The sequence below is a fragment of the Drosophila persimilis genome, unplaced genomic scaffold (genome assembly GCF_003286085.1).
Source record: "Drosophila persimilis strain 14011-0111.01,24,50 unplaced genomic scaffold, DperRS2 tig00000572-arrow-pilon, whole genome shotgun sequence".
NCBI classification, from domain to species: Eukaryota; Metazoa; Arthropoda; class Insecta; order Diptera; family Drosophilidae; genus Drosophila; species Drosophila persimilis.
Window position 1 is genome coordinate 3,212,604 of NW_020825321.1, and position 24,494 is coordinate 3,237,097.

General features: G+C 43.0%; 1 protein-coding gene across 4 annotated transcripts in view; it reads left to right on the plus strand.

Moving 5' to 3' along the window:
* The window catches only part of LOC6602744 (zinc metalloproteinase-disintegrin-like batroxstatin-3), a 513,201-nt gene extending 504,848 nt beyond the window's left edge, over nt 1–8,353 (plus strand). For 2 of the 4 annotated variants that reach the window (XM_026990249.1, XM_026990250.1), the window contains exon 23: nt 6,876–8,353. In XM_026990249.1, the coding sequence (XP_026846050.1) occupies nt 6,876–7,422 (547 nt within the window). In that variant the 3' untranslated portion in view covers nt 7,423–8,353. The remainder of the gene's footprint in view (nt 1–6,875) is intronic. The other 2 variants (XM_026990252.1, XM_026990255.1) reach the window with 2 other exon arrangements.
* Nucleotides 8,354–24,494: the final 16,141 nt, after the last annotated feature.

Sequence of the window (24,494 nt, forward strand, 5' to 3'; positions counted from 1 at the left end):
TGAAGCTTTTCTTTCCACAGCTGCTGTGGAAATATTTTTGCTTTAGTAATTACTGACCCTATAAGTCCGAGTGGATCATAAAATCGTGCAATAGTTGACAATACAATTCGCTTAGTTGGTTTCGAAGGGACTTGATTGGGACAGAATGAAAATAATAGCTCATCCGAAGTGGGATTCCATGCTAAACCTAGCGTCTTAGTTACATCGCTGCCATCAGTAAATTTAACAAATGTTTCCCTATCTTCATGGGGTGTTTGATCGAGTACAGATGTATCGTTGGAACCCCATTTCCTGATCTTGAAATTTCCTTTGGCTGAGAGTCCTGACACCTGGCGAATTATTTCCAGCACCTCATTTGTAGTATCTCCCCCCGTTAGCAAATCATCCACGTAAAAGTCCCGCAGCACAACTTCAGAGCCAATTGGATATGACGAACTCTCGTCTGCCGCTAGTTGGTGCATAGAACGGACGGCCAGAAATGCTGCTGGTTTCGTTCCATAGGTCACGGTATCCAGCTTGAATGTTCTTAGCTCCTCGAGGGGTGAGTCACGCCAAAGTATGCACTGCAGAAAACTATCTTGGGGCGAGACACGGACGCATCTATACATTTTACAAATGTCACCAGTCAATGCTATATGAACGGTACGAAATCGAAGAAGAGTCGTAACTAACTTTGGCTGAATTGCTGGGCCTGACATCAATATATCGTTGAGGGAATATCCTGTAGATGTACAAGCGGATCCGTCGAAAACTACTCGGAGTTTTGTGGTGGTTTTGTCTTCTCTTAAGACGCAGTGATGAGAAAGAAAAAATTTGCATTGTTTAAGTGCGTCACCTTTGACAGGGGACATGTGATTCAAATCGACGTATTCCTTTATAAATGCGGCGTATTGGGCCTTAAGAAGTGGTTTGCGAACCAACTTGCGCTCTAGATTGGGGAATCTGCGATAGGCTTGTTGATAAGAATCTCCAAGAAGACTGTCACTCAGCTTTAAAGGCAATTGAACGCAGTACTCGCCACTTGGAAGCCGACCGCAATGTTTTTTGAAATGTTCCTCGCAAGCAATTTCCTCCTTTGTTGCTTCTGTAGCGGGACCGTGGCAGTTTTCCACTTCCCAGAACCTTCGCACTAGCTCATCCAACCCAACGGTAGGCGTTTGACTCAACTCCGTCGAACTAGAGGCAGCTAGGAGCACTGAGCTGTGGGAGTAATGACCTCCACCTGTGACAACCCAGCCGAGACGGGTTTTTTGTATTATAGGAAGTCCCCTCTCCAATTTGATCTGTCCAACGCATAAAATGTCGTAAAATAAGCTGGCTCCAATAAGTACATCGATGCGCTGAGATTTGTTGAAGTGTGGGTCAGCAAGGCTGATATTGGATGGCATTTCCCATTTGGATACATCAAATGAAGAAGCAGGCTGGTTTCCTGTAATACGTGGAGCAACGAGAGCTGTGAGACTCGTGAAGTAATCGGAAGTCCTGGATTGAATGACCAAATTAACTGAACCTTCCGTGTAAAATGCGGAATCAGCGCCGATACTGGATACTGATACCGACCCTTTGGCTCGTTTCAGCTGAAGCTTCTGAGCAAAGCGAGAGGTTATTAAATTAATCTGAGAGCCTGAATCCAGAAGAGCCCGGCAAGGAAGAAGATCACCAAATCGACTCTTTATCATAATGACTGTCGTGGCTAGAAGCACTACGTCTGAGCTAAGATTCTGAGCATGTTGCTGAGCGAGCATAGATAAAGCTACGCTTATGTTACGTTAGTTTAGTATAATGACAAAAATGGAAAGGAAAGTGAATTGATAGGCAATAGATCGATGGTACAAAATTTACACTCGGGCTTCGCCCGAACATATATTCTCCACAAATTGAACAAAAATGATTCGGATTATGCACACAATCTTGATCGAGAAAACGGTAAAAAAAATAACGTTATGAAAAGGCGACTTTTGAGCGAACCTCGTAGGAAAATAAGTGTATTTTTAGAAACAGCGATCTCAGATTAGTAAACACCAAGTGATAAACGTCAATCATCAGACAAAAGTTTAGATTTTGTTGTGCAGCGAAGATCTTTGTGGACGATTTCGAAATCATATTCGCAAGCATCGTAATAAAAATCTACACTTATGACTGGTTGTCTCCAAATCAAATTTTTTTTTTCGAATTTGAGGTGATACGAGTAATTGTGCTTCGTGATCCTGTGCAATATGGGCACGTCTCCTTTCATTTTCTTCTGCACGTTCTTCTTGCTTTATATTATAACGGACGTTCTGATTACTTATTGCATGATTTCACCCAAGGTTGTTTCGCGATCGCGGTTGGGTTTTCCCAAAATATTCTTTCGTAAAAACCTTCTCCAAGCAAAGACGACCCACTGAATACAAATTTGAGCTAAAGCGGCCAGCCGTTCTCAATTGATAAAATTCCAAACACTCCATTTGTATTCTCGATACTCCAAATATTATATTTCTGCTGAAAGTGGATGTGTGTAACGTCCAGAAGGAAGCGTTTCTGACCCCATAAAGTTAATATATTTTTGATCAGCATCAATAACCGAGTCGATTGAGCCATGTCTGTCTGTCGGTCCGCCCGTCTGTCCGTCCCTATGAGCTCCTAGTGCTCAAGGACTATAAGAGCTAGAGCAACGACATTTTGTATCCAGACTTCTGCAATATGTCACTGTTTGTATATCCAAATATCAAAAAATGAGCACCTATGTAGATCTCAGAGACTATAAGAACTAGAGCAACCAAAATTTTGGTATCCACACTCCTGTGATATCGAACCAGCACCAGTGTATTTCAAAATTTCGCCTCTGAGATGCTGACGACCCCGTCTGCCCCCGCAAAGGACTAAAATCGTTGGCATCTAGAGATCTCAAAGACTTTTAAAGCTAGGGCAACCAAATTTGGTATACAAACTCCTGATAAATCTAACTGTTACAAGTGAAATTTTGACCCACCCCAAGTTAGAGAAGTTAAAAGTTTGTTAAATTAATGTGATTATAAATATTACATGCTATAAGTTTAAGGGATAGTTCAGGGGATAAGGTATGGCAGTGGGAATTATAGTTGGGCCATATAACCCTAAAAGGTTCCTGTTGGGCATAATTAGAATAAAAGTATGCGTAGGTCTAGATGGAACGGCGAAGTCAATCTGATCCAAGAGAATTTGGGAGTCAACAATCCCGAGAAGGAGCTTGTGCACGAACATTACCCCATTGCATATTCTGCGATGGTGCAACGACGGCTGGTCAATAAGATTTAGTCTGGACCGATAGGGTGGCAAGATTCTACCCGAGTCCCAGTTTTAGTTACGAAGGCCAAAAATTAAAAATTGCTTTTGCACGGATTCAATAACAACCTGATGCTCTTTATACTGCGGGCTCCACACACAAGAACAATAATCCAATATCAGACGTTCTAACGAGATATACAGTTGTTTCGTAACGTACGGGTCGTCAAACTCTTTGGACCAACGCTTGATGAACGCTAAAACACCCTTAGCTTTATTTACTGTTGCAGCTATATGGCTATGAGACAAAATGTGGAGCGCGACGGTAAAATGTCATAAGTTTGCATTTGGAAAGGTTCAGAAAAAGAAGATTAGTTGAACACCACAATAGTAGTTAACTTAGATCCAGTTAAAGGCGTGTGTGCAAATACCAATCAGAGTAAGAAAGACAGAGTTTACCATCATCAGCATACATGAGTGTAGTTGAGCATGTTATAACTTGAGGAAGGTCATTCACAAATAAAATAAGCCGAAGCGGGCCCAGATGACTTCCCTGTGGCACACCTGAAGTAACATTAACAGTATTTGACAACACGTTAGAAAACAAAACACGTTGAGTACGGTTAGAGAGATAGGACAAAATCCAATCTAGAAGATTCGTTGGGAACCCTAATAAAAAAAGCTTGTGAATAAGCAGAGCATGCTTCACAGAATCGAATGCCTTGCTGAAGTCCGTAAAAACTACATCCGTCTGCAAACCAATTTGAAAACTACGGTGGATTAGGTTAGAAAACTCAAGAAGGTTAGTCGATGTTGAACGATGTCTGAAAAAACCGTGCTGCGACGGAGATATCAAGCTGCAACAAAGATGTTTCAGTTGCCGGGTGACCAGGAATTCAAGAAGCTTCGGGATGGCGGAAAGCCTTGCGATACCACGATGCGTTTCAATATTTGATATTAAACCTTTTTTGTGAAGCGGGATAATGGACTCATTCCAAATTACTGGTAGACAAGACTGTTCCAAAGAGAGGTTGAAGAGAAAGGGGTAGGGTTTGCAAAGGGATTGGGCACAGTATTTTAAAATGCAACTTGGTACCTTTTCTGGACCCGCAGAAAACGATATGTCCATAGATGACAAACCTTCCAGAACAATGCTTTCCTCGAAAATAGGCAGAACAATGCTGTTAGCTTGAGGTAGATGGTAGGGATACGGAGTGGATGCGTTGTAAATATGAGACGAGTACGTTGTTTGGAAAAAGGTAGCGAATAAATTTTCAATACCAACAGCAGAAGCTTCAGTTTTGTTCAGGTAATAAGAGGAGGAAAAGATTTTGTAGGAAATAATTTATTAGGATCACTACGAAAGTTTCTACTACATTGTGAAAGGTATTGATTATAACACTAACTATTAACGGCAAGGAACAGAGAACGAGCGGAGGAGTATAGAGCAAAGACCGACTTGAAGCCCTTCTTCTGGTACTTTTAATAGAGCCTGGATCAATTGTTTTTTAAGTATAACAAATACTTGGAACACCAGGGAGGCTTATACGATACAGGTTATAATGTAATGGCACGGTTGGCTAAGTATTGTTTGCATTGCAGCCTCGGCAGGAAAGGGAATCGGGTTTAGTGCACGATACTGCGCTCTGTGCTCAGCTCGCCGGAAGGGGTCGGTGTCTTTCCTATCTCTATACTTCCTTGAGCTCGCCATATTATGAAAATTAATTGCACAAAAAAAACAACAAATGTACTCAATCCCCTATCGGCATAGATGGCAAGAAGGAATCCGGTATTCGCGTATTTTAATTTAGTGATCATAGCTGTACGAGAGCACAAGTTCCTCTATACCCACCCTACCATCGGCAATACATTGAACGATGATGGCATGGACCCTAACGTAACTACCGCTTCATCCGGTAGTCGCGTATTTTAATTTAGTGACCACACCTGTAGGAGATCACTAGTTCCTCTATAGCCACCCAACCTTCGACAATGCATGGAACGATATTGGCATGGCCCCTAACGTAACTACCGCTTCATTATTACACTCGCTGTATCATTGGCACTATGTACTTAGACAGAATCGTGGTTATTTATTTATAATTCATGTTCATTCAAAATAGTTATATTAATCAAGATTCCAGAGGTTCATTATACAAAGGGTTCACTAACCTAAGAATATAAGATAAACTTCATAAAAACTGAAACCTTTTACTCACGAATGTCAACAATTCAATACGAAAATAATGGACCTTTACCCATTTCAAACACTGTTGAGACAACGAGTTTTAACGCTGACTTAAATTGTTCAATAATTTCATAAATTAATTATTTCGGAAAACATCATAAATTGTATTGTAGGTAGTTTGTGTGTTGAGGGTGTCCGAAGATGCCAGAGCTTTTTGCAAATATTATTGAAGAGTTATACACTTGGATAAGGCAAGCGAGCCGATCTCGAGCCAAAGTAATAGATTGCGGACAAAAAAGGTCTTCTCCAACTATATCAAGCGGTAACTAAAATAGAGCTGACGGGTTACCGACACCATAAAAAAGAAAAGATAACAAAAGCGATCATAGACAAAGAATAGATGATGAGATGAGAGCATGGTGCTGAGCGAGCAAAGGCAAAGATACGCTTTCATTACGTTAGCTTAGTGCAATGACCAAAATGGTACAGAAAGTGAATTGATAGGCAATAGAAAGATGGTACTAAATTTACACTCCGGCTTCGTTAATTAGTGTGTATATAAGCACGTATAGACTCGACGAAAGCTCGCTCTTGGCGTGTAAGTTATCACGCTCTCCCTTTCATTGCGCTGCATCGCTGCTATATCCTGCATTTCCGCTGGTACGTTCGTACTGATGACTCGAAGATGATATGGATGTCTACGACCCGAGTCAATCCATCTCTAGATTCAATTCCAATTTCTTCCATTCAATTCGAACCAATTTCTTGCAGTTCTGCAGTCTATAAGATATGGTTATTCTCTACGATCTGCGTTTTTTGGTTTTCTCGTATCTTTAAAATTTTGGATTTTCGTCCTTTTTGGGGGCGAAAGTGGGCGGGGCTCTTATAGTCTTTGAGCACTAGGCGCTGATAGGGACGGACAGACGGACGGACGGACAGACAGACAGACATGGCTCAATCGACTCGGCTATTGATGCTCATCGAGAATATATACATATACTTTATGGGGTCGGAAACGCTCTGAACGGCCTGGACGTTACACACATCCACTTTCACCATAAATCGAAATTAATTTGGTATAAAAATCCGTAAGCCTTTGTTACGCCCCGGCACGAAAGTACAAATCGTTTTTCCCAGTGTAAGCATGTTAGGGTTTTTGCTACACACACAAGCCCACTGCTCACCGCTTGAGTGTCTGAGTGCCGAGCACTGATATAAATGTACACATTCTTTCGTAACCTTTTAAAAGCCAAGTATAAATGAAAATATTTCTGAATGAAGATGTACATGTTTAATCAGAATTTACAAATTTTTATTGGGTCGGTAAAACCAGAATCTTTTTCGAATCTTTTCAACCTGAACCAATCCTATTCCATTTTTCCCGTGAACGCCCCCTGCTTTCTTACCATGTACCGTTGTTCCTGTTACGATTATTATTTTCTAGTGATGACTTTATTCAAGCTCAACAACAGTTAGCCCGGTGGGCGAGTGAAGATGTGGTATCCGTCGTGGTATTGGACCAGCCGCAGTCCGCAACAATTTCGGATTCCCTACCATACAACGGCGTAGGACCAATGTCAGGGGCTACAACGAGCAACGCTATCCACCATCAGCTTCCGCATCATCACCACGGCGATCCTCAATCCTCCTCAGCGGCAACGGCGGTGGCAGCCAGCAACAACTGTATACTGGGTTTGCCAGTTGTCCCAAATGGTACAAGTGTAAGTCAGAGGGACTTCTATCCCTCACCACCCTCAACGGAGACGGAAAGCAGTGGAAGTGCTATCCAGCTTCGTACTCGACGCGTATTACAGTCGGCCGATACGGTAGCAACAAGTCAACAACAGCTTCAGCTTCACCAACTACCGTTGTATCAGCAGCACCATCATCAGCAACAGCTTCAACATCAATCAGGCGATACCAGCAGCAGCAACAACAGTCAATCCGGACAAGTCATCGAGAATGGTTGCTACCCGGAATATAAGCATTGATAGTGCAAATCTTTTTTTATATCTTAATCGACATACATTGACATAATCATTCGTACAGGTATCCATGGGGGGTATTATATGGGATAAGAAGATCTTGACCGGCATTTTTAATCGCATATAAATATGCTTGACTTGAAATACACAAGTACACAAGCGTATTCTTATGTGAATTAATATATGTAAACATAAACATAACTGCAATGCTAATAAACAAGTTAACCTAATGAAAGAAAAACAAACAAGCATAAAAATAAAAAACAAATTAATAAAGAATATTACTATTTATGAGCGAAAACTTACTTCACAAAGGATTACACGCAAACATGCATGCATACATACCATTGCATACTTACATAACCATACGTTCATTTGAACGCCTAGAATAATCTTATTCACCTTCACAAAAAAAAACAGGATTTTGTATACCTCAGGCCCAAGTAATGCCAGCGTCTGAGCAAGAAAAAATAATGAACAGGCTGCTGTAAATATAAAAAATGTTTAAATGTGCTAGATAGTTAATTATACGACTCTGCGAGACGTGTCAAGAATTTGAAAAATAGTCTTAGTGACAAAGAAACAAAAATGCACTCGTGCACCGAGCCCAACAATCGCTTAATGGTGCCTCCCTATTAGGGCCCTCTTACACCGACTGATAGACAAATTTTGGGCAAATACTGTCAGTTCTCGTTTAAAAATCTCTAATGAAAAACCAATAGTATAAAGAACAACAACAGACAAACAAAATAAAGATCTCTAACTAGAAATTTTAATTACTTTTATATGGTAAGATTTGTAGATTTGTAGGTGTAATGATTATTCAAAATTAAACCATGACCGTTAAATATTAGTTCTAGGGATATGGAACATTAGTATTACATAGTGTAACTCATTTATAAAAATAAACGTGAAATGTACGATTAATAAACTTAAATACATAAGTGCATTGTAAATCATATATATGTAATCATGTATAAATGGTGTCATGCGAGGATATTAAGAAATATATCCAATCAAATATTTTTTTATCAGAAATATTCTTATATACATGTGTATGTATGTACATATGTATGTATGAATCCCTCAATCCTCAAGCAACTAGACAGCAATAATTGCCAAATGCCAATCGAATTATTATGTCCTACTCAGGCAAAACATTTTACTTATTACACTCCTGTCTATTGTATTCCACAAAACTATGACCCGAACTTTGCGACGACTTATATATTCCTCAGTGGCTGGTTCATACAGTCGTTCAAAATGTATGTACATATGTATATCTTCATCGAAAAATTCATATTGCCATGAAATTCAATGTCATAGCGTGACTGGTCATTTGTTACTAACTCGAAACACAACATTGATTTTCTCCGTCAGAGCAATACAATTTTCTTCCCACAAATTTTCTAACTCCGACTCGTTTTATTATTTCTTATATTACTAGCTATTTTTTTTTCGTTTTCATCTAGAAATAAAATAAACCAATATCAAAAATATATGAAATCATCCCGGATATGGGAGGGTTTGATTAATAGCAGGGTTCCACCAGTGAACATTCATCAAATTAAGTGAATGACTTTATTTGCTGTAATAAATCCGCTAAAGAAATGACTGCTATTTTTCAATAAAATCTGTTGCTCTGGCTATAACAAGCCAACAGCGAGTTCACATATATTATACGTTTATAAACTATTTTACGGTGACACTGTCACCTAACATTGTTTAGTTTACGAATTACTTTCTTTTTTAATTTTGTTTTGTTAAAAATATTTGAAATATAAAAAAAATATATAAAATTATAAGTTATAAAAACTATGAAACTATGTGACGATCAAAACTCGCGACAACAGCATTTATTTTGGGATTGGTGGCAACTGCTGTAGGGCTGAATGAGTAGACGCACGTAATAGGCAACAATATTGGAAAAAAACCAAATAAGCGGGAAAGAGAAAATAAGTAAGTTCGTATATACATATCTACTTTTTATAAACATAAATTCGCAGTCTTTTTATCCTGATATTCTCATGTACCATGTTTCCCGTGTATCACTTTCATGAGTCTTTGAATTATCAGATCTGAGTCACGTCAATAGAAATATGCTAATGCTATTTGTGGAATCGGGCTATTGGAGTACAAGGTATAAATATATTTAAAACGGCGTTAACTGCACCACAATCAACCGTAGGTTAGGTTGACCCGGACGGCCCTCAGAGGGGCCCCACATAGGCCAGTATGGCCCTTAGTTGTCCGGATAGGGGGGGGGGGGGGGGGGGGGGGGGCGTATGAACCGTCGCGGCAGTGCTTAGGGGATTTTGAAGTCCTCGAGGATCGAGGTATTTTTCGCATAGGCCAGTAGTTGCTGCGGCGTCCTCTTGGAGGCATCTTCCAGTGATGCCAGCACTGGCGCGCCCAGGTACTTCCTCCTTGCCCTTAAGAGAGCAGGACAGTTGCAGATTTTATGTTCCAGGGTTTCGGTTGCCCCAGGCTCGTCACATTTCCTACAACTGTCTCTGTTTGTGATGGCTAGCTTTGTTGCATGCGCCTTCGATTTCATTCGCCTTCATTTCCTTCGATGCCCTGGGGGCTGGGAATCCATCCCGAGAAGAGCGACCTATGCTGCTTTCCTGATGGCAAAAACCTCTGCCTGGAATATGCTACAATGTCCCGGTAGCTTATATGACAGCCTTATCTCAGGGTCTGTACAGTATAGGTCCGCTCCTACTCCTCCGTCCATCTTGGAGCCGTCCGTATATATATTGGGGTGCTCAGTTTGGTCTCTTCCGATTTTCCAGTCTTTAGGTCCCAAAGATGCGGTTGTTCTTACGTCGAGGCATGTTTGGGGGGTCATGTAATCAGTTGATCTGGTCATTTCCCTTCCAATATTTCCTGAAGCGATGAGGCGTTGTGCTGCCTTTACTGCAGTCAGACGGGCGTGGATGTCTAGGGGTTCGATTCTAAGTAGGCTTTCGAGTGCTTTTGTTGGGGTTGACCTCAGCGCCCCTGTAATACAGAGCAGAGCCTGTCGCTGAGTCCTTTCCATAACCGTACGATACGTTTTCTTTCCAGTAGCTTGCCACCACACTAAGACTCCATACAGCAGAGTTGGTCGCACCACCGATATGTAAGTCCAATGCATCAGAGCCGGAGACAGGCCCCATGTGCTGCTGAGCATCTTCTTGGATGCATAAAGCGCAATGGTGGCCTTTTTCACCCTTTCTAATACGTTGGGTTTCCATGCCAGTTTACTATCCAGTACTGTACCCAGGTATTTGACTTGTGTTTTTGGGGTTAGCCTAGTTTGATTGATCTTCGGGGGTGTCCATATCGGTACCTTGTATCTCTTGGTAAAGAGGATGAGGTCTGTCTTGTCCGCGTTGATACTGAGTCCTACATCTTCCGCCCACTCGCGTATCTCCCTGAGTGTTCGTTCCATTAGTGAGCTGAGGGTCGATGGGCAAACACCCGTAATAAGTATGCTTATGTCGTCCGCATAAGCTGTTATTATTGGGGCCTTCCTTTCGTATCTCTTGATGAGGTCGTCGACCACCAGATTCCACAGTAGGGGCGATAGGACTCCACCCTGGGTTGTGCCTCTGTGTGCCTCTTTCACCATGGAAGCGGTGCCCCACTCTGATTGCACCCGTCTGCAACCTAGGAGGTTCCTTATCCACAGGTTGATTGCTGGGTGTGTATTAGTCGCTACCAGGCAATTTGTTATTGCTTCCGTAGCCACGTTGTTGAATGCTCCGGAGATGTCCACGAATACTCCCAGTGCATACTTTTTATTGTGAAGGGCTTTCTCAATGGTAGCTACTACCGAGTGTAGTGCGGTCTCCACCGATTTCCCTTTAGTATAGGCATGCTGGTTGGTTGACATCAGTTCCCCTACCTCATTCATGATGTGTAAGTGCAGCAGCTTTTCTAGTGTTTTTAATATAAAAGAGGTAAGGCTTATCGGTCTATAGTCCTTGGGACTCGCATGGCTGCACTTTCCTGCCTTTGGGAGGAAGACAACTCTCGAGGTTCTCCATTGGATAGGGATATAGCCAGTACATATACAAGCTGTGAATATTGCGGAGAGCCATGGGGTAATCGCCTCTTTGGTCACCTGCATCATGGCTGGGAATACCCCGTCAAGTCCTGGTGCTTTTGTGCCCGCAAAGGAGTCTATTGCCCAGTGGATTCGCTTAGTGGTTAACAGATCTGTTGGGTTGTTCCTCGGTTGCTAGGTCCTGGTGCTCTTTGGCATCAGCGACTTCGGTGCAACCAGGGAAATGTTCCTCCATTAGTGCTGTTAGGGCTTCATCACTGCCCTCTGTCCACTGTCCGTCATCTAGCTTTAATTGGCTTTGTATGGTAGGCTGCTTAGAGAGCAGCTTCCGTAGCCGTGCGGTTTCTGGTACTTTCTCGATGTTGGAGCAGAAGGTCCTCCACGAGTTCCGTTGTGCTTTACGTTTTTCTTTCTTGTAGCTCCTGAGTAGGAGTCTGTATTCCTCATAGACGATCCCTTCGTTCGCTTGTTTGGCGATCTTAAAGAATTCCTTGAGGTTGTCCCTTTGAAGAGAGAGATCCCGGCTCCCGGCGTTGGATACGGTTTCTAGAGACTTATCTATGTCCTCCGCGGATTTCACTGTGCCCAGACTCGCGAGCTTCGAAGTAACTGTCTTTTTAAACTTTTCCCAGTTTGTATTCCGGGGGTTTCTATAGACTATAACCTTCGAAGAATGTTTAAAGTCGCTCTTAAACTGAATGTACTTGTGATCTGCGAAGAGAATCTGGAGAGTCTTTCATGGCTCACCTCTATCATTGATGTCGGTGCTTCCCCACACATTGTGGTAGACATTGGCGTCCGTCCCGATGACGAGTTGATAGTTTTTGGTGCCGGCTCCTGTCACCAGGCTCCTGAGTTCGTCGGGTGGTGCGGGTCTGTCGTGAGCCATGTAGCAGGAAGCCACCAGAAGGCGCTTTTCCTAACTTTCCAGCATCACAACATTCAGGTCATCCGTTCTGTAATGAGACATAAGGTAAGCATGGATTCCCTTTCGTACGAGTACGACGGTTCTGTTCCTGCTACACATCGTTGTGTAGAACAGGTTGTGATTTGAGGACTTTAGTCCGGCCACTGAATTGCCTGTCGCAATCTAATGGGCTACCAATGTGTAGGATCCTCCAATCGGTCGTTGGCACGTCCGCGTTTTGCCGCTGAAGGAGCTTCAGCGCTCGGTCGATGGGGAAGAGTACCTTCGCCTTAGGCTTGGACGGGATAAGCTCCCGGTCCACAAACTCCAGCTTGGCCCCCTCCCACATCGCCTCCAGTTGGCAGACCGTACGCGTCAGCCACCTTAGGGTTGGATCGTCGTTGCACTTTAGGATCTTACCCCATTTAGCCACCCAGCACCATCGAACGTGGGCATTGGGGCCGCGGGGTCTTCCTCCATGTGTGCAAACAGTGCGTCGACGAGACGCCCGTGCACCAGCTTCCACTGTGCCGCTGACATTTTGCCGTTTTCCTCGCTCCGGTCGATGAGTGCCACGATCAAATGTCGTTTGGTCACATTGCTGACATCGCTTCTTGGCCACTTTCGGTGGAGGGGCTGCACTCTTGGGCCCGCGTTGCCGCTTGCTCGCGGGAGTGTCTTTAATGGCACTCTCAGTCGAGCGTCGCCTCTTGGTGGCCATCATCTCCTCCACCTTATTGGCATATTCGCCATTCGACGCCCTCATCTGTGGCATCTGAGCGTAATGCAGCCGGCCCTTCTCTACTCGCTGCTCGGCCCAGGCTAGCTTGACCTTCTCCTCCTGGGAGATGTCTGCTTTATATTGCAGCCAGCTTTTGATGTTGTTGGGCCGCTTTGTATTGTGCTTTGGCCCTCATCCCCTCCTTGGAACGCTTCGGCCCTTCCCTACGCAAGGAGCTGATGCCTGGTTCCGGCGAGCGGAGAAGGCTCTCTTCATCCGTCCTGCTTAGAGAGAGCACGCTCTCCAGATCCGTGTCTGTGTCGACTACGGCATCTGTGGGGCTCAACTTGCAGGCTGCGGAGTGAGTTGTTTTTGTTGTTGTTGTTGTCGCAGTAGCTTTACAACTGACTTGGCCTGCTCCCGCCGAGTCTGAGGTGTGACCGCTGGCGACACGCAGAGCGGATTGCCCCTCCCCGTGCCCGCCGGTGGTAGCAGTCACGCTTCCCACCGACGTTTGGGTTGACATCCCAACCCGTGCTTCATCTATCTTCGCCTCCATATTTGGCCCGAGGGTCCATACTGGTTAATATTTTTCGGAGGGACCACCCCCTAGCGTTTTAGGCCAGACCGCCAGGCACCTCTAGCCATGGCCCTGGTTCGGTTCCCCCGACTTTGAATCGGGAAGACGCCGGACCATAGCCTTAGCTAGACACTGCATTACACCGGACAGAGCAAGCAACAGTGAATTACCCTTGTCCGGGGCAATCGTAAAAAAAAAAAAAAAAAAAAAAAAAAAAAATTAACAGCGATCGTGGCGTTCGGGGCAGCCATGTCCAAAGGGAAACTAAGGTACAGATTCCAAAATCGCCAATGACGTACTGGAGAACATTTTGCCACATACTTTAACAAAACATTATGATCGGGGGGTCTGACTATGTGTGCCTTATGTTTTTGAGGTCGCTGAGTCCGAATCCGACATCCATTCTTTACTAGGTCATCAGGATATTTAAATCACATCAAAAAGCCAATATGACCGAAACAGGGTTTAAACTTATTTGAAAAATTCATGGGATTCACATAAAACTCTTGACTCGGGTCCTTTTGAGGTCGTTTCTTGGTGTTAATAGTTACGCATTTGAATTCAGCTTTCAAATAAATTAAGATAGCGAATCCAATAAGGCCATCAAATATAACACTACGACTTTACTAAATTTACATCTACATTTTCCCCTTTTCAATAGATCTTTTGAAGAGATCAAAACTCGATACATCTCGAAACAGGATAATTGACATCAAATTCGTAATCAGTGAATAGGTAAACAGTATAATTATTATTATTAATATAATAAAAAGTGAACAAATATAAGTGAACATTTTAATTAAATAGTTAGGGATGAGGTGATGGAAATAGCTAATGTTAATGATATTGTTAGGGATACCGTTACTGTGGATGTTAATGAAATTGTTAGGGATACCGTTAATGTGGATTGTAATGAATGCTAAGGATATTTGTGAAGTAGTTATTGAAGTATTAACTGAAAATTTTTGCGATCGTACCAGACCAATAAATCATAAAACTCAAAATTAGAAAACTCAAAAACATTTTTTGTTTGAATAAAGATGATAAATAATTGCAACAATTACTAGATGAATATTTAAAGAACGGGATAATATGACCAAGTTATTCCAAATGCGCTACACCTAACGTATTAGTTAAAAAGAAAACACGGGACTTAAGGTTATGCACAGATTAAAAAAACTTAACAAATTTTTGATTAAGGACAATTATCCCATTCCCCTGATCGGTGATCTGGATGATGGATGATGCTGGACAAATTAGCCAACAGAAGACTCTTTATAACTTTACTTCAAAAGTGGTTATTTACATGTGCTTGTTAAGAGGGATTCGATTAGATATACATACATAGTTTGGGACTGCTTTAGGACAATTTGAGTTCCTCAAAATGCCAATGGGCCTGAAAACGACATTTGCAGTGTGATTGTGGGGGGCAGATTCGAGTGGGGATGGAATCGTAACTAACTTTAGCTTACATGCTTTTAAACGCTGAGAGCTATGTGGATCGTAAGAATACAGATTGAGAGCGGTTGAAGCGATTGAGCGAATACTAACAAGAGCGGTAACAGCGCTGCCCTAAACATCTACCCCCCTTTAACTAACGAGTGTTGGTGAGCCAGGCAGTTCGTGCAACACTTGCTAATGATGGCATCTCGGCTCGGGGTCCAGGTGGAGAATGCAGTCGCAGTTCTGGAGTGGATGATTGTGGAACACTAGAATGAGGAGCATGGAACTGGTTAAAAACACAGAGCCATGCCGTGTGTGAACTAAGCTAGAAGGCGAAACAGCCGAGAACTGTACGGAAGAATAATTGGATAACGAACGTCATAATTCAGAAATTTATAAGCTGTGACACGGCGTCATGATCTTATGAGCAAAAGCCGGTCTGGGAAAGGGTTTAGGCTCAAAATAGAATTTGACATTGGCACTGGACGCTTATTACTTAGGCAGTGATACTCTTGGGAATATTCTTTAGGATATTCTCTAGGTTGACAGCTCGTTCAGCTTCGGTAATTTCTCCACTTGTAAGGTGGTCGGAGGTGGTGGTAAGTGGAGGACATACGCACGAACTCGCAGAGCCATCTCAAGCTTGGAGAAGCGCTCAAGAAATTCTTCGGATGGGCTCGGTGCGAAGTGGATCTTTACAGTGCATTGCTCAAGGGTCATACGGGAGAGTCCTCGATATGTGGTGGCCATTGTACGCAGGGATTTTGTAACCAAGCTGTCTGTACCACCAGAATTCTTTATCAATTAGCTCCTCTAAGAATACGCCTCTACTGTCCGCGGGGTTATACTTGGACGAAAGGTGAGACCAATTCTCTGTATCGGTAGTTTAAGCCATCCTTATTACTCCGTTGGCCACGAATGTAGTCCAGTGGCTCCCGGGCTTCCTCAGCCAGGGGAGGACCTGGTATCTGTCCAGTGGTAGAAGTTCGTAAACGCCGTCGGCATATTTGGCAGGATATCCGTCACCAATCCATCTTGGAATACAGATCTGGTCGAGAACGAAGTAACTCTTCAGAAAACTTTGCCAAGTCTGGCACATTTCGCTTGGTAAATCTTTGTCCTATCCTAACTCTTATAATAAATGGGATAAACCATAGCGCCGGATCGAACAACCTTGCTGTGTGGGAGTCTGCTCGGGCCAAGTCATCGTCTACATACATAAAATGTCGAATAGTGTGACTTGCTTTAGGAAATCGAGATTTTACGTCGTAACTGTCTTCAGTTCATAATCGCGGATCTCTCCTTGTTTCGAAATAGTATTCTCTGAATTCGGACCCAAGTCTGTCGATCCATTTTGATGATATCCACATTGAAAACGTACCGGAAATAAAGCCACTTCAGGATCTGAAGGGTTAAGCCACATTGGAGGACCGGACCAGCATACAGAAGATCATTTAAGCTCATTCCATTGCTCGACGGGCTGGATGCGTTGAATAAAACGCGGACTTTCGTGGTAGTATTCTCAGGCTTGAGTACAGCATGGCATTCTCTTGTAGTATTGTCAGTATTCTAGGCTCACGGAGTCGTACTTTTCATGGAAGGTAATTTTTTTAACGATTCTCGTTCCTCAGAAACTGGGCCAATGCGATAGACCTTGAATACCCCAGACCTGATCCAAAACGATATGGGTTGAATCGATCAGAGCAAGGGAGCGGAAATTCGTCCCCAGGTGCCGGAGGCGAAATAAGTCTTGGATTTTGTGCGTTAAATACTCGTAGACTTAGCTCGGGCTACGCTGACGAATTTTCTACCATTGTGGAATTCGACTTGTTCGAAATTGGATAGCCAAGGTGCAGGCGCGTGTGATGCCGGTCTTCACAAGTGATGATGGGCGCTCTGGGCGCTCTGGCATTCCTGCAATAAAATTCTTAATGTAGTTGGAGCGAGTGATGCTTAGTCATTTGAATGCAGTGAGGGCATACATTTATCAGATTGTTTCTGGAAGGTGATGGATTAAGATTGCCTCGAAACCCTCGCTCGTGAGTGGAGTGGATTCGGTCATGGGCTGACATGCTAGTTATCTAGTTGAGGTGGAGTAGTCTTTCCGCTCAACTAAATCTAGATGTAGATGGCTGGGAATAAGTGCCTGAAAGTGGGCAACTGCTGGTTGTCCCAACTGAAAACATCCAACTGCTGTACGAAGGCGACTGGACGGCTAGTTGCGCCGTTGGAATAAATGTAGGGTCTCCAGCTGATGATTGAGTTCAGCAATACATTTCCCGTAAGCCGCTTAGCAGTCGTCATAAATCCCTTGGACCTCATCTGAACCCTCTGGATCGGCTTCCAGCATCGCTGCGGATCAGGTCTCAAACTCCGCATCTATCTTTGCTCACATGCTGCGGACTTGTTCTCGATGGACTTGCGATTTTTTTTCAGGAGTTGGCATCTGAATCTGGTGGATCTTCAATAGGTATTGTTGCAGCAGACGATCATAATTACCCCATCTTAGCGTGTGCGATGTTGTGAGCAGAGCTTTTGCTCTCGCACGCCGAGCTCTTGTACCGCTCTCTGCGCATGCAAGATCGGCTCGGCGGTGGAGTCGGGGAGTGATTGCTATCTCTGGCTGCGACCAGTTCAATAAATGCTTTATAGTCGAGCACTTGTTTTATTTGGCATTAATTACCTGACAATTCAAAGTACAAAAAACCGCAACTAGAGCCCGCTGGACCGGAGTCATCATAACGTTTATTTTGGAAAAACTCTTCCAATTTTTCATTGGCGCCCGAGCAGGGACATCGGCATCCGGAATTTCGTGGAAATTCGCACGACAAACCAGTGATCTACAGTGCATCTTCGTTGTCTCGGCACAAGTCATTGATTTTTTTTGTTCTGTTGCGAATAGAGCTCTAGCTGGCTGGTTTTGTGCGACAAATTCGATTCATCTTTAATCAACAGAAAAGAAAAGGAAAGTGTTCGGCTAATCTATGCCGAATTCTCAGGTATTTAGTGCGAAAAAAAACTGAGGGCTAGAACCAAGCCACCATTTTGTGCGCTGTGTTTCTCTATTTGGCCATTGGTCTCAATTTTTGGCACCTCGTTGAATTGGAATACCAATTAAATAAAACACAAAGTAATAAAATAAACCAAAGTGAACAGCCAGCAACATAAAATATTTATTAATGCGGAATATTGGTGAATTGAAGAGAAGTGCAAATTGATGAGGGTTTACGGTACTTGCTAATCAGACGCTCCGGTCATTGCCGCTGGTTTCAATTCTCTTTTGCGAAGTACCGCTTATTGGTGCTGCCTTTACTTCGGTAACGCTATCGTTGCGCCAAATTGTGCATAATTTGGCTGCGTTTGGTTGTGTGCATTGGCAGCATAGTTTGTGTTTGTTTCGCTGCGTTAACCCTTTGATGCCGATACATAGTTTTTGGAAAATATTTGATGTGTATATTGGCATGATAATTGTCAACTTTTCCATTGCTGCCGTTGACATCTATTGAAGCCGATACAGATTTTTGTGGAAGTTTCGTGTTCTTTCATAGTTTTTTGCATACCCTACAGTATTTTGGTTAACGATTGTCTAAACCCAGTGCATTACCTTCCGACCCTCTTGAATTAAGAGAAAGCGCCAGAATGAGTGAAAATGAAAGGGAAATTGTTACCAGGGAAGGAGGTTCAAAAGAAGGAGGGGGTCCAAAAGTCCTGCAAAAGTTAGCAACAGCAATGCAAAGACACGATAGGGTGATGGGCGATCTAAGGCGGGTGAGAACGGCCTTTGAGGAAAAAACTATTTCGTTCGACTCTCTTCAAATTAAATGCAGACTCGAGCTGATCGAAAATTATTGTGAAAAGTTGATGGATATACAGGCAGACGTGGATTGTTTAAATCCCAACAACGATCTACGAGCATCGGTCGAGGATATGTGTGTTACCACAAATTCGTTTCTTTAAGTTAACGGAGCTAACACCAATTCGTTCGTTCTCTTTCGTAGATCAGTCGCGTTTTTGCTTTGCGCTCCGCATATTTTCCCTTTGTTTTGCATAAACAACCGGTGTTTTCATAAATAGACTTTAATTAACTTCCTAACCAGCCTACAATCTGGAAATCTATTCCATTCCGAGAGTGCATGCCTTTTGATTTGTGCTTAAACATTATTTATTTAACTCCTAATTTTTCGGCGTCGGCTTGTCGTGCTTGTGTTGTTGCCGTGAGTACGCATTACATTGCATTACAGCTTTCGTAGCTCGTCTTGTAGCTTTTGTTGTTGTATCACTCTCTTGCTATCACCGCAACTTCAATAGCTGTTCTTTCTCTCTCTCATTAGCTGCTGCTGCAACTGTTCTCCTCTCCTGCTATTAGCGTTTGTCTGGCACACTGGTTTGATAGCCATTTGTTTTGGAATATTATTTGATTTTAATTTTGTTCAAATTTTTTATTATGGATTTATTATCCTTTCGGAAAGAGATCACCCATGACCAGCCGAGTATCCCCTGCTGGCTCTGCGTAGCGTAGTGCACGCAAAATGCGCTGGTTCAACGGGCCGTGTGGGCGATTCCATATCAAAACATAATGGGTTGCATTACAGTTGCGAGGCATGCCGTGCGGTGGAGAATGATATGGTGGCTTTTATGAGGCAGACGCGGAAGGGCTTTAAGGAGCTGATCTTTGCCTTTAAAAAGCAGTACGATCGGCTCCTAGCCATGGAGTCTCAATTTGGCAGTCTGCAACTGCTGAATGAGTCTCCGAGGCGTAAAATGGTCACTCCGCGGGATCTGCAAGTGCCAGCCGTCACTCAGCCGTGCGCCGCCCAAAAACTGACTCCAACCACTCCAAGTAAACATCAGTTGATCTCGTTTGCCGCTCCAAGGGCAACGACAGCTGCTGGCGATGCAGGTACGGTAGACGAATTCATCGTTTCGGAGAACGTGCAGCCAAGTACGTCTGCAGCGTCCGTGTCCGTGGTGTCCGCAAGTTCGCTAGTTGTCCCGTCTATCCCGATCCGACCAGTAATAAGACGTTTCGGACCTCCGGATATTGCCACCCCAGATACTAGGCCTGTAGTGACTAAACCACTGGTGGGAGTCCCACCAAAACGACAAGTTAATGTTTCACGGCTGGCCCCTGACCTCACATCTAATGATGTAATTGCGTTTATTCAAAGCAAAATAAAAGCCGTGTGTTTAAAGGTGGAAAATTTTAACTTCTCTTATGCCAGGGAGATAGCCTCGTTTAAGATAAACATCTCCCCAACTCAATTTGACACCATTTGCTCTGCCAAATTTTGGCCGGAGCATTTGGTGTTGAAGGAGTTTGAGGCTAAGAAGAAGAATAAGCCCCCCATAACTCTTACAAAACATTCCAGTGTGCCATCCTCAACCCTTCCAAAAAACGAACTTCTCTTTTAGTAACTTATCAGAATGCTTTTCCGGGATAGTGTTGCATTTGCTTCCCACGTTATTGTGTTTGCTGAAACCTGGTTATAGCCGGACATTCTTAGTTCCGAGGTTTTGGCAGGTCGGTACACAACTTTTAGAAAGGACCGTTCGTCTCGACGTGCCGAAGAGGTTCTGATTGCAGTGGACTCTAACTTCACGTCGGAGCACTGTGTGTAAAACTGATTCTTCCTGCTTTCGCTATATTCATTACTTGCTCGTATATCCCACCTTCTTCGGATATTTCAATTTATGAGCAGCACTTGTCCGCTTTAACCGCTGTTGCTTCCTCGCTATCTGATAAAGATCGTATGATAGTTATTGGTGACTTCAACTTGCCAGGAACTGCTTGGTCTTCGGTAAACGGGTCTAATACCTTTGTGCCCATGTCACGACATGACTTTGTTGACGGCTTGCTTGACCTGTCCCTGTCTCAAGTCAATCATGTGAAAAATTCCTTGGGTCGATTGCTTGATCTGTGCTTTGTATCGGATCCGACCTTAGTGTTGTTAACCCGAGCCCTTCCGCCCACTATACCTGAAGACGCCTACCATCCTTCTTTCGAAGTGTCGCTAGATATAGGAACAACTGTATTGAATCTTTCGAGTAGGCTACCTGAACGTGTCCGCTACTTTCGTAAAGCCGAGTTTGCCAAGCTTAAAAACCTCATTAGGGATTTTGATTGGTCCGCTTTGTACTTGTGCACTGATGCCATAAAAGGCACAAACATTTTTTACAATGCTTCTGGCACATTTTTATACCCGATACTCAAAATGAGTATTGGGGTATATTAGATTTGTTGTGAAAATGGATGTGTGTAACGTCCAGAAGGAATCGTTACCGACCCCATAAAGTATTTATATTCTTGATCAGCATCAATAGCCGAGTCGATTGAGCCCTGTCTGTCTGTCCGTCTGTCCGTCCGTCCGTCTGTCCGTCCCTATTAGCGCCTAGTGCTCAAAGACTATAAGAGCTACGACATTTTAAATCTGGATTTCTGTGATATGTCACTGTTACAAGAATGTTTCAAAGCTTTGCCCCACCCACTTCCGCCCCCACAAAGAGCGAAAATCTCTGGCATCCACAATTTTAAAGATACGAGAAAACTGAAAAACGCAGAATCGTAGAAAATGACCATATGTTCTAAAGTGTAAAATCTGAACCGGATCATCTAATTATTATAGCCAGAATCAAGAAAACAATTTCATTCTCTCTCACTCTGTCTCTCTCTAACACACAGGTTTCATGGTCGGTTTTGCCAATTGCAAAATATGAGTTCAAGGATCTGAGAACCTATTAGAGCCAGAGCAACCAAATTTGGTATCCGCACTCCTGTGATATCGGATCTTGACCGTTTTGTTTTAAAATTTCGCCACACCCCCTTCCGCACCGCAACGGACGAAAATCAATCTCAGAGACTATGAAGGTTAGAGTAACCAAATTTGGTATCCACACTCCTTTTAGATCTCACTATAAAACGTATATCTTAAAATTTCGCTCCACCCCCTTCCGCTCACACAAAGGACGAAAATCTGTTGCATACACAATATTGCAGATTCGAGAAAAATAAAAACGCAGAATCATAGATAACGACCATATCTATCCGGTTGCGGAATCTGGATCAGATCGGATAATTTGTATAGCCAAAAGCAACAAATCAATTTGCAGTGGCTACGCAGCGCCCGACGTCACGCTCAGACTGATTTTCTGTCTCTCGCACGCACTCTTTGTCGTGTCGTTCAATATTAGCGGCGTCTGCCGGAGCCATACTGACTAAGTATCAGGTATAAATGAAGAGTTTCGGTCTCCGCAGCAACTCACAACGTTCCCCCTCGTTTGATTCTTGTGTCCCGCTTTCTTGTCCGATTAGATCTGGAAAACCCCCTGGGTTTACCAAAGAGTTATCCAGCCTAAAAAACTTAAAATCAAGACTTTATAAAAAATTTCAGGAAGTTGGTTCTCCTATTGCGTACTCTCGCTATGTAATAGCTCGGTCAAACTTTCCAGTTCTTAATGCACAATGCTATAAGAACTACCTATCTCGATGCAGGACACGTTTTTCTCAGGACCCTAAACAGTTTTACTGCTTCGTAAACAGTAAGCGTAGAATGTCCGCACACCCATCCTCGCTATCATTTTGTAATACGTCGTCAAATAATGATCAGGCAATTGCCGATCTTTTTGCCCAATTTTTCCAAACCACCTATTCTGAGGAAAGCTACTCTGGTCATCCGTACCCATACGGTTTACCGAGGTCGAACGGCATTTTCAGTATCTTGCTTAATAAATGTTCTTTACTTCATGATCTTCGACTAGTTCTCTTTTGCCTTACACTGGATGCTTCGCCTGTTTCTCTTTCGTAGCACCGAAGGAAGTCATTTGGGAACATTGATTATATGATTACATATGTATTTGCCAAAAGATGCTTCTATTATGATATTTCACAATGAAGTAAAAAAAGCAATGGTCTAGGTGGCAAAGTCAGTAGTGGAAATTTCACTTTACTATCAAAGCTACATAATCCAGAGTTTCTGCCGAAAACTTTAATGCGCCAAAATGCTCACAAACAATGCCCATTAATTCTAGTATGTACGTATATATGAATATGTTTTATTTTCGAGATGACTGATGGGGTTGTTTGATGCAAATAGTTATAAAAAAGCAAGCCCGGTGATGAGATTAAGAAAAAGTTTTAATTTAGTTTATGACAGTTTAGAATATGGGGCAGACAGGCCACTGTTCCAGATGGCGAAGTTTGTAATTACGGAGATGATCGATCTTGATGTAAAGCTTTGCTATGCAGACGGGCCTTCCTCACAGCTTCCGTCGGATGACGAACGTCGATGAATCAATTAAAAGCGTAGGGCAGAAGAAAAATAATAATATGCGTTAAGAGATATGTGTATGTATGCTCTCTTTGTGCTGACATGGCCCAACTCATCTCTCTTCGCTTGCGCGATGAATGTGCTATTCTTGAACTCTACGTTGAGCTCGAAGATTTCTTCTGCTCTTGTGTTTAAGAAGCACGAACGCGACCCGATTCTCGTTATTTTTTAGGGGTTGATTCCGATGCTTAACTGAATTACGGCTTTGTCGGGAAAGATTAGATTTACTGGTTGAAAGCATTTTCAATATATTCTTTAAGGGTCTGCTGTGCTACTTGATAGGAAGCAGATATTCAACTATCTTATTTCTTGTTCAGTAAGCACACAATATTTATACAAAAATACTAAAATCGAGCCGCGGTCGTTTCTTCCGATTTTATATACAACCTATAACCAGTTTAATTTATCTATTGTACGGGGGAGGGTCGATGAATATGAATTGACATATCAAACAGGCGGAACCAAATTAGTTGCTTAAACGATTTCAAAGGATATTCGTTTTTAGTTAACGAAATTTAACCGATTCTGTCAGTTCCTAGCTATAGACGACCAAAAGCAAAAACAATTGAAAGACGAAGAAGAAACGAGGGGGAACGTTGTGAGTTGCTGCCGACACCGCAACTCTACAGTTATACCCGATACTAAGTCAGTATGGCTTTCCTCCGGCAGACGCCGCTAATATTAAGCGACACGACAAAGAGTGCGTGCGAGAGAGACAGATAATCAGTCTGATGGTGGGGTCGGGCGCTGGGTAGCCAGTGCAAATTGATGTGTCCCTTTTGGCTATAAAAATGATCTGATCTGATCCAGATTCAGCAGTCTGATAGATATGGTCGTTATCTATGATTCTGCGTTTTTATTTTTCACGAATCTGCAATATTGTGGATGCAACAGATTTTCGTCCTTTGTGTGGGCGGAAGGGGGTGGGGCGAAGTTTGGAGATATACGTTTTATAGTGAGATCTAATAGGAGTGCGGATACTAAATTTGGTTACTCTAGTGTTAATAGTCTCTGAGATTTGTGGATGCCCCAGATGTTCGTCATTTGCG